General features: G+C 34.6%; 1 protein-coding gene across 1 annotated transcript; it reads left to right on the top strand.

Moving 5' to 3' along the window:
• Nucleotides 1-8,049: 8,049 nt before the first annotated feature.
• Nucleotides 8,050-13,010, top strand: LOC105262345 (odorant receptor 7a-like). The gene is made up of 4 exons (XM_059118702.1): nucleotides 8,050-8,156; nucleotides 8,531-9,272; nucleotides 10,673-11,033; nucleotides 12,851-13,010. Exons 1-4 carry the CDS (start codon nucleotides 8,138-8,140, stop codon nucleotides 12,920-12,922), a joined length of 1,194 nt encoding a protein of 397 aa, XP_058974685.1. The 5' UTR covers nucleotides 8,050-8,137; the 3' UTR covers nucleotides 12,923-13,010.
• The last annotated feature ends 273 nt before the right edge of the window (nucleotides 13,011-13,283 follow it).

Here is a 13,283-nt window from a genome sequence, read left to right as displayed (position 1 = left end):
TAAACTAGGTCACCCTAAAATTCCTTTGTTCCTCTAGGAACTTGGAACTTGCAGAAATATGTAGTTATAGATATGTTTTTTTTTTTTTTGAAATGGAACTGCCTCAGAAATGAAATGGGACTGCCATGCTTCTTTCATTTACACCATGATACAAGAATACAGGTAGATGCATAAATGCTTGGGAACATTGATATGTCAAAATTATTGAAATGTTTTTTTTTTTTTTTTTTTTCAAAAATAAATAGATTTTTATAAGATTTCTTATACGACACCAACCAGAGGTTCTTATGATATGCAATTTTCAACAATTTTAACGAATTTGAATAATATTTCATTCAAACGTTTCAATTTGTAAAATGGCTTTGACAGTTCATTGTTCCAGCAGCTGTGTCAATGCGACAAACTGTATTCTTCTACCATGTTTACACCATTGAATGACACGAATTAAAAAAAGACCTAATTGCGTTCCAATTTTTTTTTTTTTGAAATTTGTAGCACTGTGTTATCGATCAAATGCAATACATTTTAAATAAAATAAAGATAATACCTATTTAATAATACCAAAAAGACGTATAAACAAAAAAAAAAACGAAAATAAATCATAGTTAAACAAAAATAGTTAAACAATAATTTAAAAAATAAATGCATTAAACAACAAACAGTAAAAAGAAATTAATTTATTATAAAGAAATGCAATAAAGTTTTGTTTTAAAATAAATGAAAACTTAAGAAAGTAATGTAAACGAAAAGGATATAAGAACAATAAAAGATATTTACGTTTTTTTTTGGAAATAACACACTCATAGTTAAAAATAAGAAAAAAATTTTCTTCATAAACAAATATAGCGGGTTTTGTTGCAAACTAATTGAATTGAACAAAATTATGTGTTGCTTTTATTTTAAGTTGCTTTTAAACAATGATGAACAATAATATATATAAAACCCGCTGGCCACATATCAGTTTTCAGTCACAACGAATTTGATGTGTGGTCAGGTGGGACTATGAAATTACCAACTTGTATTATTAGCTTAAATACTATGTTTACACAGAGGCTTTTTATCGCCAAAAGTAATCTATAATGATATATTCGATGGATATTTTCGTAATCATACATGATAGAAGAACACAGGTAGATGCATCAACGCTTAGGACATTGATATGTCAAAAAAATTTAAATGTCTTTTTTAGTACATTTTTTATACGACGTCATTCTGAGGTTATACGCGTTTTTCAACAATTTTTTGCAAATGTGAATAATTTTTCATTCAACATTTTAAATTGCAAAATTGGTTTGACAGTTCATTGTCCCAGCAGCTGTCTCGATGCGTCCACCTATACTATTCTACCATGTTGTCATACGACACATACCAATTTACATTTGCTCTGTTCCAGAACCTGCAAGAATCTACTAGTTTTGCAATTTTTCGATATTATAAAGAACAAATCTATTATCGTAGTAAAAATCTAATATTTTTGCACTTCTGGAACAGATCAATTATAAATGTTTCCAACATGAATTTTTATCTAAGAGTATGTTTAGACTAAAAATCCACCCGATTTCAGATGTCAATACACATAGTAGAAGAATACTGGTTGTCGCTTCGACACAGCTCCTGGTACAATGAACTGTCAAACCAATTTTGGAATTGCAATTTTTTCAATTAAAAATTATCCAAATTTGTAAAAATTGTGGAAAAATGCATATCTTAACAACTTCTGATAGACGTCGTATAGGAAAACATATAAATAAAAAATCAATTTATTTTTTAAAAATTGTTTAATTTTTTTGACATATTAAGTTACCTTATTCTTCAACCAGAGCGTATACGTCACGTAAATCGTATACATAAATTCGGTGGATATTATTTGACTTTTACGCTGTGGAACTGATATGGTAGAAGAATATAGGTAGACGCATTGACACAGCTGCTGGGACAATGAACTGTCAAACCAATTTTTGTTTTAAAATTTCTGAATGACAAATTATTCACATTTGTAAAAACTGTTTAAAATGTTTAACAAACTCTGATAGACGTCGTATAAGTCTCATATTATAATAACCTCCGTTTGACGTCGTATAAAAAACATATAAAAATCTACTTATTGTTTAAAAATCGATAACACAGCGCATGGTAGAAAAATACATGTAGATGCATTAACGCTTGTGAACATTGAAATGTCAATGTTAAATGTTTCTTCAAATATAAGTAGATTTTAATATGTTTTTTATACGACGGTTATTATAATATGAGGCTTTCAACAATTTTTAGAAAGTTAAATAGTTTTCTATTCAAAAAATTCAATTCTAAAATTGGTTTGACAGTTCACCGTCCCAGCAGCTGTGTCGATGCGTCTACCTGTATTCTTCTACCATACCACAGCATATACGTCACGGAAATCGTATACATAAATCCAGTATACGCTATGGATTTGACATTTGAGATCGAGTGGATTTCCTAAATCTAAGCCTATATTAAGGCCATGTTTACACTGAAGTCGTTTATCATTATAATTTTCTTATTCAGATCTATCGAACGTTCATGCATCTTACATCAAATGAATCATAATGGTGATAGGAAGTGTAAACGTAATCTTATATCTTCCATTGTATAGTATTTAAATGTTGCTTGTCAATTTTATTTAACTATATGCTTTTTATACTAATGCTAGATGCTCGTTATTCTTTCAATATGTATCTTAAGTTTTTTTCTTAAAGTGTACAAAAACATTTTGCAAGAAAATTCTATATAATTATTAAATAAATAAATGAAAAAAAAAAAAACAACCTAATCATAAGTTACTTTAAAAAATTTTCAAAAACATAACAAATATATATATGAATATAAATAAAAAAAACAAAAGTTATTTTTATACAAAACAAAACTTAAAAAAGCTTTGTGTTTTAGTTGAGTATGAAATACTATAATCATGGTAGAGAAATAAAGGTAGGTGCATCAACGCATGGGAACATTGATATGTCAAAAATTTTGAAGTGTTTTTTTTTTTTTTTTTTTTTTTTATACATCAAAAATTTTTAAATGTTTTTTTTTTCTCCAAAAATAAGTAGATTTTTATAAATTTTCTTATACGATACCAGTCGGCTATAAGTATACGTTGTCAATTCCACTTTATATACCTAAAATAAATCCTCATAATGAAGGATGCATTTCGATATCATTAATGGTCTGTTCCAGGACTAAAAAATAAGTCTTTTCCTTCGTGGTATTGAATATTATTTCAAAATTTGATTCTTCCAGAATTCAAGTGCGGATCTGGCATCCCTTTATGATATATCTCAAAATGTGCCATGAGAAGACTTCAAGCTGCTTATGTACTCACACTTTAAGGCCAAACAATCAAAAGAACAAAATGAAGGTAGAAACAAAGACAAATAATGCCACAATTCAAGGCAAAATAATTGAGATTGACTTATTTGCCAAATCGAATATGGCAACCCTTCTCCAAGAAACATATATAAAATACAGACGTATGACGAGTGGCATATTTTACAAAATAATAAAAAATCTCTTATTTTTTGAGTTCTATGCATGGCAGAAGAATACAGGTAGATGCATTAACGTTTGGGAACATTGCTATGTAAAATTTTAAAATGTTTTGTCAAAGATAATTACATTTTCACATGTTTTCTTATACAATGCAAATAATATGTTTTATTTAACATTTTCAATTCCAAAATCGATTTGACAGTTCATTGTCCCAGCAGCTGTGTCGATGCGACTACCTGTATTCTTCTACCATGAGGATGACTCATTTGCTAAACCGAATATGGCAACCCTTCTAAAATAAATACGAATGACAAGAGGCATATTTTACAACAAGAATAAATAATTTCTTAGTTTCTGTTTTCCATGGTAAAACGAATTTTATTTACATGTAGAAATGTATAGTTTCTGTCCTTAATATTATGGATAATCTCTTATTTAATTTAATTTTTTAAGTCAGTCTTTAAAGATCAAATCCCCAGAATATTCACAATAACTGCTTTAAGGTGAGAATACATAAAACGTTTTTTTTTTTTGTTTTGACTGGCTTAGCCAACGGCTGGCTTCTTCGCAAATGAATAAAGAAGCGTAGGGCAAAAATCGAACTAAGTCAACCTAAAACTCCTTCGTTCCTCTACGACGAAGCCAGTCGATGACTTAAGCCAGTTAAAAAAGCCTTTTATGTATTCTCACATTTATAGATTCTGTTTGTCAAAGGAAAACATGCGCTAAAAATTTCTTGCCATGGCCAATTCGACTGAAAATTCGAGACAATCTTCCACCAGTATTATAGTAAAACAAGCCACAATATTGTCGGTCCTCATACTTGTCCTAGCTGCGGCAAAATTATTATTTGAAGCAAAAATGTACCCCTTCCATAATCAAGTCTGAGATTACTTATGGGACCTCTTTCTTGAAAGTGTATATAAATGGCGTGCGTTTAGACGTTTAGGTCGGAAATAAAGACAAATTCTTGCCAGTTGTACGTCCATATCTAAGGAGGAACCACAAAATATAAATTTGACAATGAAGGGACATGAAAAAAAAAATTCTGATCGTATGAATTGTACCATTGATACACATATACCTATGGTAGAAGAATATAGGTAGATGCATCAACGCTTGGGAACATTGATATGTCAAAATTTTTAATGTGTTTTGTCAAAAATAAGTAGATTTTTATTTGTTTTCTTATACGACGCAAATCGGAGATTGTAATGATATGAATTTTTCAAAAATTTTTACAAATTTCAATAATTTTTCATTCAAGATTTTCAATTCCAAGATCGGTTTGACAGTCCATTGTCCCAGCAGCTGTGTCGATGCTACTGCCTGTATTCTTCTACCATGCATATACCAAACATAAACCAATTTTTAAATTTTCCATCAAGAAGATATTTAATTATAACAACTTATAGTTGATTTCCGCCCATCTAACGTATCTTTCTTTTATATTCCACCTTACCTCATGTTTATTGCTCCTCCTTTTCTAGACACAATTTGTACTAGCAAACAAAGTTAGCAATTGTAAGCTTTGAAACGTATTATTAACTAGTGTGATAAAATAATATATTTATTTGCTCTTTTCAAAAGGAAATTTAACAAAGGAAAAAGTTTTGTTTACGTTTTAAAAGAAAGAAAGAAAAACAAAAATAAAAACAGAAACGAGAACAATATAGACCCAATTAACACGTGTAAAGTTTGCCGTGAGGAAAAGGATGTTTTTAGTAGAGAGGGGCGAAGAAGTTGTAAAATTTACTCCATTCAAGCCCCTTCTTTATGATTAAACTCTTTTTTTTTCGTAAAATTTCCGCATTTGAATTCAAGAAATTATCAATTGAGTTATGGCAATGAAAATAAGTAAAGAAGCAATAAATAAAAATTATCATAATAATCCTTTCAACAGTAAATACGAAAAACACATGAACATTCTTTTGGGAAATATAATAATGGAAGTCCCAAAATCTACTAGATTGCGAGTATGTAAACACGCTATTAGTCAGTGTCATAAATGGTAAAGGTGAGAATACATAAAACGCTTTTTTACAGGTGTAAGTAATTGGCTGACTTCTTCATAGAGGAACGAAAGAGTTTTAGGTTGACTTAGATCGATTTCGGCCCTACGCTGTATTCTCACCTTAATTGGGAACATTGATGTGTCAAAAATTAAAAAACAAATTTCAAATATAGGGTGAGATGAAGAAACTCCAACCAACTTCAGGTTGCTATCATGTCTAAGCCACTCGTCCGACAGCTGTTAAGGTGGGAATACATAAAAGGCTTATCTGGCTGGCTGGATGAACAAAGGAGCCTAGGGCCAAAATCGAACTAAGTCAACCTAAAACTCCTTTGTTCATCTACGAAGAAGCCAGCTGATGACTTAAGTCAACCAAATATGCTCTTTATGTATTTCCAGCCTTAAAATTATTCCAGTGACAGCTCATTATATTGTTTACAAGCGCACAAAAGCATTTTGGTAAGAATTTTCCAGAAAAAATGCTATTCGTGATGGAATTCAAGCGTGATAGTGTGATTCCTTTATATTTGGCTAGTAAAACCCCAAGTGGCTATCGTTAGAGCACTCCAGCATTTAAATGTGAATAAATCTTTTGTGTCTCGTACCATCGCTCGTTACTGGTAGCGTAGCCCGACGTCAAGGAAGTGGACGGAAGAAAACAGCAACATCAGCAGAAATGGTTTGAAAAGTAAAGAAGCGACTTGATCGAAACCCGCGTCGCAGTGGCCGAAAAATGGCTCGCGAGCTGAACATATCGCAAAATTCCATTCGGCAAATATTGAAAAATGAGCTCAGGGTAAAGCCTTTGAAATTCCAAAAAGTGCGGGAACTTACACCGCAACAGAAAGAAAATAGACTCAAAAGAGCTGAAGAGTTGCTTCGCTTGACCGAAAGTGGTGAACTGCTGAATTTGGGTTTCCTCCGTCTCCGATAAGAAAACATTCGTTGTCCAGCAGTTTGCAAACAAACAAAATGATCGTGTTTACCTGCCAAAGAGGTCGGCTGAAAATGTGCACTTTCGTTTGGCCATCAGAACTCAAGCACCGGTCATGGTGATGGTGACGGTGTGGCCGCCATAACAGCCGATGGCCGCTCTCCGCTCGTATTTATCGACCGTGGCATCAGAATAAATGCCGAATATTATCGCGAAAATATTCTGAAGGGTATATTAAAGCCTTGGGCACACAAACATTTTGGCCGCAGACCTTGGACATTCCAACAGGACTCAGCACGATCGCACTCAACACGCGCCACCCAAAAATGGTGAGGTTCCTCGCTTCATTTCCAGCGCACAATGGCCACCAAAATCTCCGGATACCAATCCGTTGGACTATTGTGTCTGGAGTATTTTAGAAAGCAAGGTTGGCACTAAAATATACCAAAGTGTCGATCACCTCAAGCAAGTGCTTCGCTGGAAGTGAGCCAAAATACCGCAGAGCAACATTCGGGCAGCGTGTGACGGTTTCATTGGCCGTTCGTAGGCCATAATTCGTGCCAAGGGTGTCCAATTCGAACAGGACTCAGCACCATCGCACTCAACACGCGCCACCCAAGAAGGTTACAAAATGAGGTTCTTCGCTTCATTTCCAGCGCACAATGGCCACCAAAATTTCCGGATACCCATCCGTTGGACTATTGTGTCTGGAGTATTTTGAAAAGCAAGGTTGGCACTAAAAAATACCAAACTGTCGATCACCGCAAGCAAGCGCTTCGCCGGTAATGGGCCAACATTTGGGCAGCGTGTGACGTTTTCAATGGCCGTTTGAAGGCCATAATTCGTGCCAAAGGTTACAAATTCAAACAAATCTAAACTTATTCTAAAATTTGATGCTGTTTCCGACATTTTTTTGCTTTCATTCAATAAAATTAAAAAAAATGTAAAAATTATGGCTTTTGACTTTGTTGCAGTTTTTTTTATCTCACCCTCTATATGTAGATTTTTATATGTTTTCTTATAAGACGTCAATCGGAGGTTATTGTAATATACTTTTTTTGGACAATTTTTACAAATTTGAAAATTTTTTCATTTAAAATATTTAATTTCAAAATTAGTTTGACAGTTCATTGTCTCAGCAGCTTTGTCGATGCGTCTACCTGTATTCTTCTATCATGGCATCATGTCTAGGCATTTTAATGTCAAATTATAGGGAACAGCGACGGCAGGATTTGAGCGCGGCTCTGGCATCTCTTGATGATATGTCACAAAATATATTATGCGAAGACTTCCGCTTGTTTATGTACTCTCACCTTATGTCAGTCAAAAAATCGTTTTATGTATTCTCATCTTAAGGGATAACAAAACTGGACTATAAAGAAAAGATAAGATGTCGAGTGAACTCGCCCTTCCCTTTTCCACAATATTCATTTTTCATTTCGCCGAAATTTCAACGTGTAAATTGGGACTTTGTATAACAACACATTTTACTCCCTGCTCGATTTCAAAGAGAATATTTGCGATTATAAAAACTATAATTACGCACAAGAAAACCCTTTCATTAGCTACCCATAAAAAGCAAACGTAATTTGCAAAGTTGTTCTAAGCTATATAAAGGGCTTTGGACTTATCTTGTCCCATTTTGTGAATTAGCTTTGAGCAGAGTGAGTTGTAACCACAAAATGCTGGGCAAAAAGAAAAGTATGTAAACCACAAAATAGTTATTGTAGAATTAAGAAGGTAGAGTCGTGCAATTATATGTTTACAATTATTTTCAAAATTATTTAGGGTGGAAATACTTAAAGCGCATATTTGGCTGGCTTAAGTAATCGGCTGGCTTCTTCGTAGATAAACAAAAGAGTTTTAGGTTGACTTAGTTCGATTTTGGCCCTAGACTCTTTTGTTCATTTTCGAAGAATGGGAACCTATTTTATCTGCAGTGAAATTTGACAAGACAATACAGAGATGGATATTCTTATTTGCAATGACTTTATCTTCCTAATTCTACCATGAGAACTATAATACTTATTTTATTTATTAATCAATTTATTTTTTTGACTTGTTACTCCCCCTAGCTGTCAAAATATCTAAAAAAGTGGCCACAAAGCAGGCCCTCACCAATCTTTACATATGTTTTCGTGTCATGGGAATACACGTTACTAAAAACCATCCTCATCTTTACATTATCTATGTCATTGTTATTCATAGTTTAACGACAGTATTTACACCCATTAGCTTTACCACCAGTTACTTTCGCAAAACCGATCAGGACTTCAATGTTGGCGTTTTTCTCACCTCCATCCAGGCCGTGATAAATGTCTATGGTTGTGCCATAAAAATTCTCCTCCTCATCTATTATAAAACAAAATTGGAAGCTGCCGAAAAACTAATGGATAAAATGGATCAACATTGCCGGGCTGAAGACGAAATCCAAGAGTTGTTCAATATTCGTGATTTGGGAAGGAAAATTGTGTTGGGCTATATCACCGCCTATTGGACCTATACAACGATGACATACATTTCAGCATTGGTATCGGGTGTACCATCGTATTCGATAAATTTATTTTTTCTAGATTGGAAACGTTCGAAACGGGAATTTTATTTGGCTTCATTTCTGGAATACGTCCTAGTTACGTGGACATGTCTCCAGCAGGTGGCCAATGATTCGTATGGCACGATTTATGTTTGTATCTTGCGAGGACATGTACGTGTTTTGCTGCTAAGAATACGTAAAATGGGACGAAAAGTGGATCAAACAGCTGATCAGAATTTGGAAGAGCTGAAAAGTTGCATCAAAGATCATAAGGATTTGTCGGAGTAAGAGAAAGAAGGGCTTGAGGTGAAAGTGCATAAAAGGTTTTTTTTTTTTGACTTTCTTAAAGGTGGGAATACATAAAGCGCTTATCTCTCTGGCTTCTTTGGAAATTAACAAAGGAGCGTAGGGCCAAAATCGAACTAAGCCAACCTAAAACTCCTTTGTACATAAAACGCTTTTTTGAGCGTAGGGCCAAAATCGAACTAAGTCAACCTAAAACGTCATAGTTCCTCTACGAAGAAGCCAGCCGATGACTTTGGGTGGAAATACATACATATTTTGTTGCTTAAGTCATCGGGTGGCTTCTTCGTAGAGGAACCATGACGTTTTAGGTTGACTTAGTTCGATTTTGGCCCCACGCTCAAAAAAGCGTTTTATGTACTGGTACCTTAAAGGGGTGAATACATAAAATGCTTTTTGACTGACTTTCGTCATCGGCTGGCTTTTTCGTAGAGGAACAAAGGAATTTTAGGTTAATTTAGTTCGATTTGGCCCTACGCTCCTTTGTTCTTTTTCGAAGAAGCCAGCCGATGAATTAAGCCCTTAAGGTGAGAGTAAATAAAACACTTTTTTGACTGTCATCGGCTGGCTTCTTCGAAAAAGAACAAAGGAGTCTAGGACCAAAATCGAACTAAATCAACCTAACTCCTTTGTTTCTCTACGAAGAAGCCTGTCGATGACTGTCGAGCCAGTCAAAAATGCGATTTATGTAATCTCACCTTAAGATTCCATTGTTTTTTTACGAAGAAGCCAGTCGATGACTTAAGCCAGTATACCTTGGCACCAAAACAACAGTGAAGAGGACAACTTAAATAACGTTTTTTTATTTGCTTGATGTAAACATAGCCTAACATTCTATGCATTCATGGCAGAAGAACACCGTTAGTGGCATCGACACAGCTGATTGGACAATGAACTGTCAAACCAATTTAGAAATTAAAAATTTTGAATGAAAAATTATTCAAGTTTGTAAAAATTGTTGAAAAATTCATATCATGTCGTGTGAGAAAACTTATAAAAATACACCTATTTTTTAAAAAACAATTTAAAAAATTTGACATATCAATGTTGCCAAGCGATGATGCATCTACCTGTATTTTTCTACCATGCATGTATTGATGAAAGCCTGTTCTAATGTGGAAGTACGTAAAGAGCTTTTCTGACTGGCATAAGTCATCAGCTGGCTTCTTCGTAAAAGAACAAAGGAGCGTATGGCCAAAATCGAACTAAGTTAACCTAAAACTCCTTTGTTCTTTTACGAAGAAGCCAGCTGATGACTTATGCCAGTCAGAAAATCTCTTTATGTAGTTCCACCGTTATGTCGATACCTCAATTACGTGTTTTACGAAGAAAAGTTTAATAATTGCCGATATCATAACCTACATGTCCTCTCCATCCACAGGCTCTACAATATTATCTCTCCCGTCATTTCGCGTACGATATTTCTACAATTTTCCATAACAGCTGTCATTTTGGGCATAACACTGATAAACATTGCCGTTTTTGCTGCAACCATAACCGCAATGGCCGCCTCAGGGTTTTATGTCATTGCCGTATCGGTGGAGATATTCCCTTTGTGTTATTATGCCAATTGTTTGCTGTACGACAGTGACACTTTGGCTACGGAAATATTCCACTCGGCATGGATTGATCAGGATAGGCGTTATCGTAAACTGTTGATATTTTTCATACAGCGCACTCAGAAGAGCATGGAATTGTGGGCTGGAAAAATATTTCCCATTAATTTGAATAGTTTTATAAGTGTAAGTATGGCATTTGATATTGCGTCAATTTCGTATACTTCAAATGAAATCCACAGGACTACATACAGGGTGAGATAAAAGAAAAACTGCAACAAAGTCAAACGGCATAATTTTTTCCTTTTTTTTTAATTTTATTAAATGAAAGCAAAAAATGTCGGAAATAGCATCAAATTTTAGCATCAAGTTTAGATTTGTTTGAATTGGTCACCTTTGGCCCGAATTATGGCCTTCAAACGGCCAATGAAAACGTCACATGCTGCCCGAATGTTGCTCTGCGGTATTTTGGCCCATTCCCGGCGAAGCGCTTGCTTGAGGGAATCCACACTTTGGTATTTTTTAGTGCCAACCTTGATTTCCAAAATACTTCAGACACAATAGTCCAACGGATTGGTATCCGGAGATTTTGGTGGCCATTTTGCGCTGGAAATGAAGCGAGGAACCTCATTTTGTAACCATTCTTGGATGGCGCGTGCTGAGTGCTGCGATGGTGCTGAGTCCGGTTGGGATGTCCAAGGTCTGCGGCCAAAATGTTTGCATGCCCAAGGCTTCAATACATCCTCCAGAATATTTTCTCGATAACATTCGGCATTTATTCTGATGCCACGGTCGATTAATACGAGCGCAGAGCGACCATCGGCTGTAATGGCGACCCACACCATTACCATTTCCGGCGCTTGAGTTCTGATGGCCATTTGCATTTGCACATTTTCAGCTGACCTCTTTGGAAAGTAAACACGATCACTTTGTTTGTTTACAAACTGTTGGACAAAGAATGTTTTCTCATCGGAGACGGAGAAAACCAAATTTGGCAGTTCACCACTTTTGGCCAAACGAAGCAACTCTTTAGCTCTTTTGAGTCTATAGGTGGAAATGCATAAAGCGCTTATCTGGCTGGCTTAAGACTTCTTCGGAAATCAACAAAGGAGCATAAGGCCAAAATCGAACTAAGTCAACCTACAAATCCTTTGTTCATCTATGAAGAAACCAGCCGATGACTCAAGCCAGCCAAATATGCGCTTTATGTATTTCCACCCTATTTTCTTTCTGTTGCGGTGTAAGTTCTTGCACTTTGTGGAATTTCAATGACTTTACCCTGAGTTCATTTTCCAATATTTGCCGAATGGAATATTGCGATATGTTCAGCTCAGGAGCCATATTTCGGCCACTGCGACGCGGGTTTCGATCAAATCGCTTCTTTTCCATTTCCGAACCATTTCTGCTGATGTTGCTGTTTTCTTCCGTCCACTTCATTGACGCCGGTCTGCGCTACCAGTATCAGTATCACGGTAACGAGCGATGGTACGAGACACAAAAGATTTAGTCACATTTAAATGCTGGAGTGCTCCAACGATAGTCACCTGGAGTTCTTCCAGTCAAGTATAAAGAAATCACAGTATCACGCTTGAATTCCATCACGAATAACTTTTTTTTCTGGAAAATTCTCACCAAAATGCTCTTGTACGCTTATAAACAATATAATGAGCTGTCACTGGAATAATTTTAACAGCTGTCCGACGAGTGGCTTAGAAATGACAGCAGTCTGAAGTTGGCTGCAGTTTTTTCATCTCATTCTGTATATGTTTAGATTTCGGCGAATAGCAATCATAATGATCGATAATGTATACTCTACTTAAGAAATTGGTAATGTATACTCTACTCTCTATAGTCTATTAAGGTGTATGGCCACACATGAAATCGGTTATTTAATTTTTGTCGCATTTGTAAAGCAAGCAATTTTTGTAAATATTTTTATTTATAAATTGTCTTTTTTGTCTTTTTACTAGTATTGTTACGAATTTTCCTTTCTTTTTTTACAGATTGCCAAATTTTCCTTTTCGCTCTATACACTAATCAAACAAATGGGCATTAAGGAGCGTTTGGGTTTATAATGGATGCTGGAATTTATTGAATTATATATATTAAATATTATAAAAAAAAACATATTAGCTCCGTTCCCGTCCTTTTCTGGTAGCAAAATGTCAAATTTTCAAAAAAAAAAAAAAGAAATATTACGGGAATGGGAAATTGTCAAATTCATGTCAAAATAATGACGCTACACAAAAAGCTGATGAAAATAAAATAAATAATAAAAATATAAGTAGATTTTTATATGTTTTCTTAACGATGTCATTCGGAGGTTGTTATAATACGCGTTTCAACAATTTTTGCAAATTTAAATAATTTTTCATTCAAAAATTTCAATTTCGAAATGGTTTTGACAGTTCATTGTCCCAGCAGCTGTTTCGATGC

This window comes from Musca domestica, unplaced genomic scaffold (genome assembly GCF_030504385.1).
Source record: "Musca domestica strain aabys unplaced genomic scaffold, Musca_domestica.polishedcontigs.V.1.1 13, whole genome shotgun sequence".
Lineage (NCBI taxonomy): Eukaryota > Metazoa > Arthropoda > Insecta > Diptera > Muscidae > Musca > Musca domestica.
This window is presented reverse-complemented; position numbering and strand designations above follow the sequence as displayed.

Bases quoted from the DNA above. Each gene is read 5' to 3' on its own strand.
- LOC105262345 (XM_059118702.1), top strand. The intron at 9,273-10,672 runs GTAAGAGAAAGA...CTCCATCCACAG, and splicing joins GATCATAAGGATTTGTCGGA to GCTCTACAATATTATCTCTC. The intron at 11,034-12,850 runs GTAAGTATGGCA...CTTTTTTTACAG, and splicing joins ATTTGAATAGTTTTATAAGT to ATTGCCAAATTTTCCTTTTC.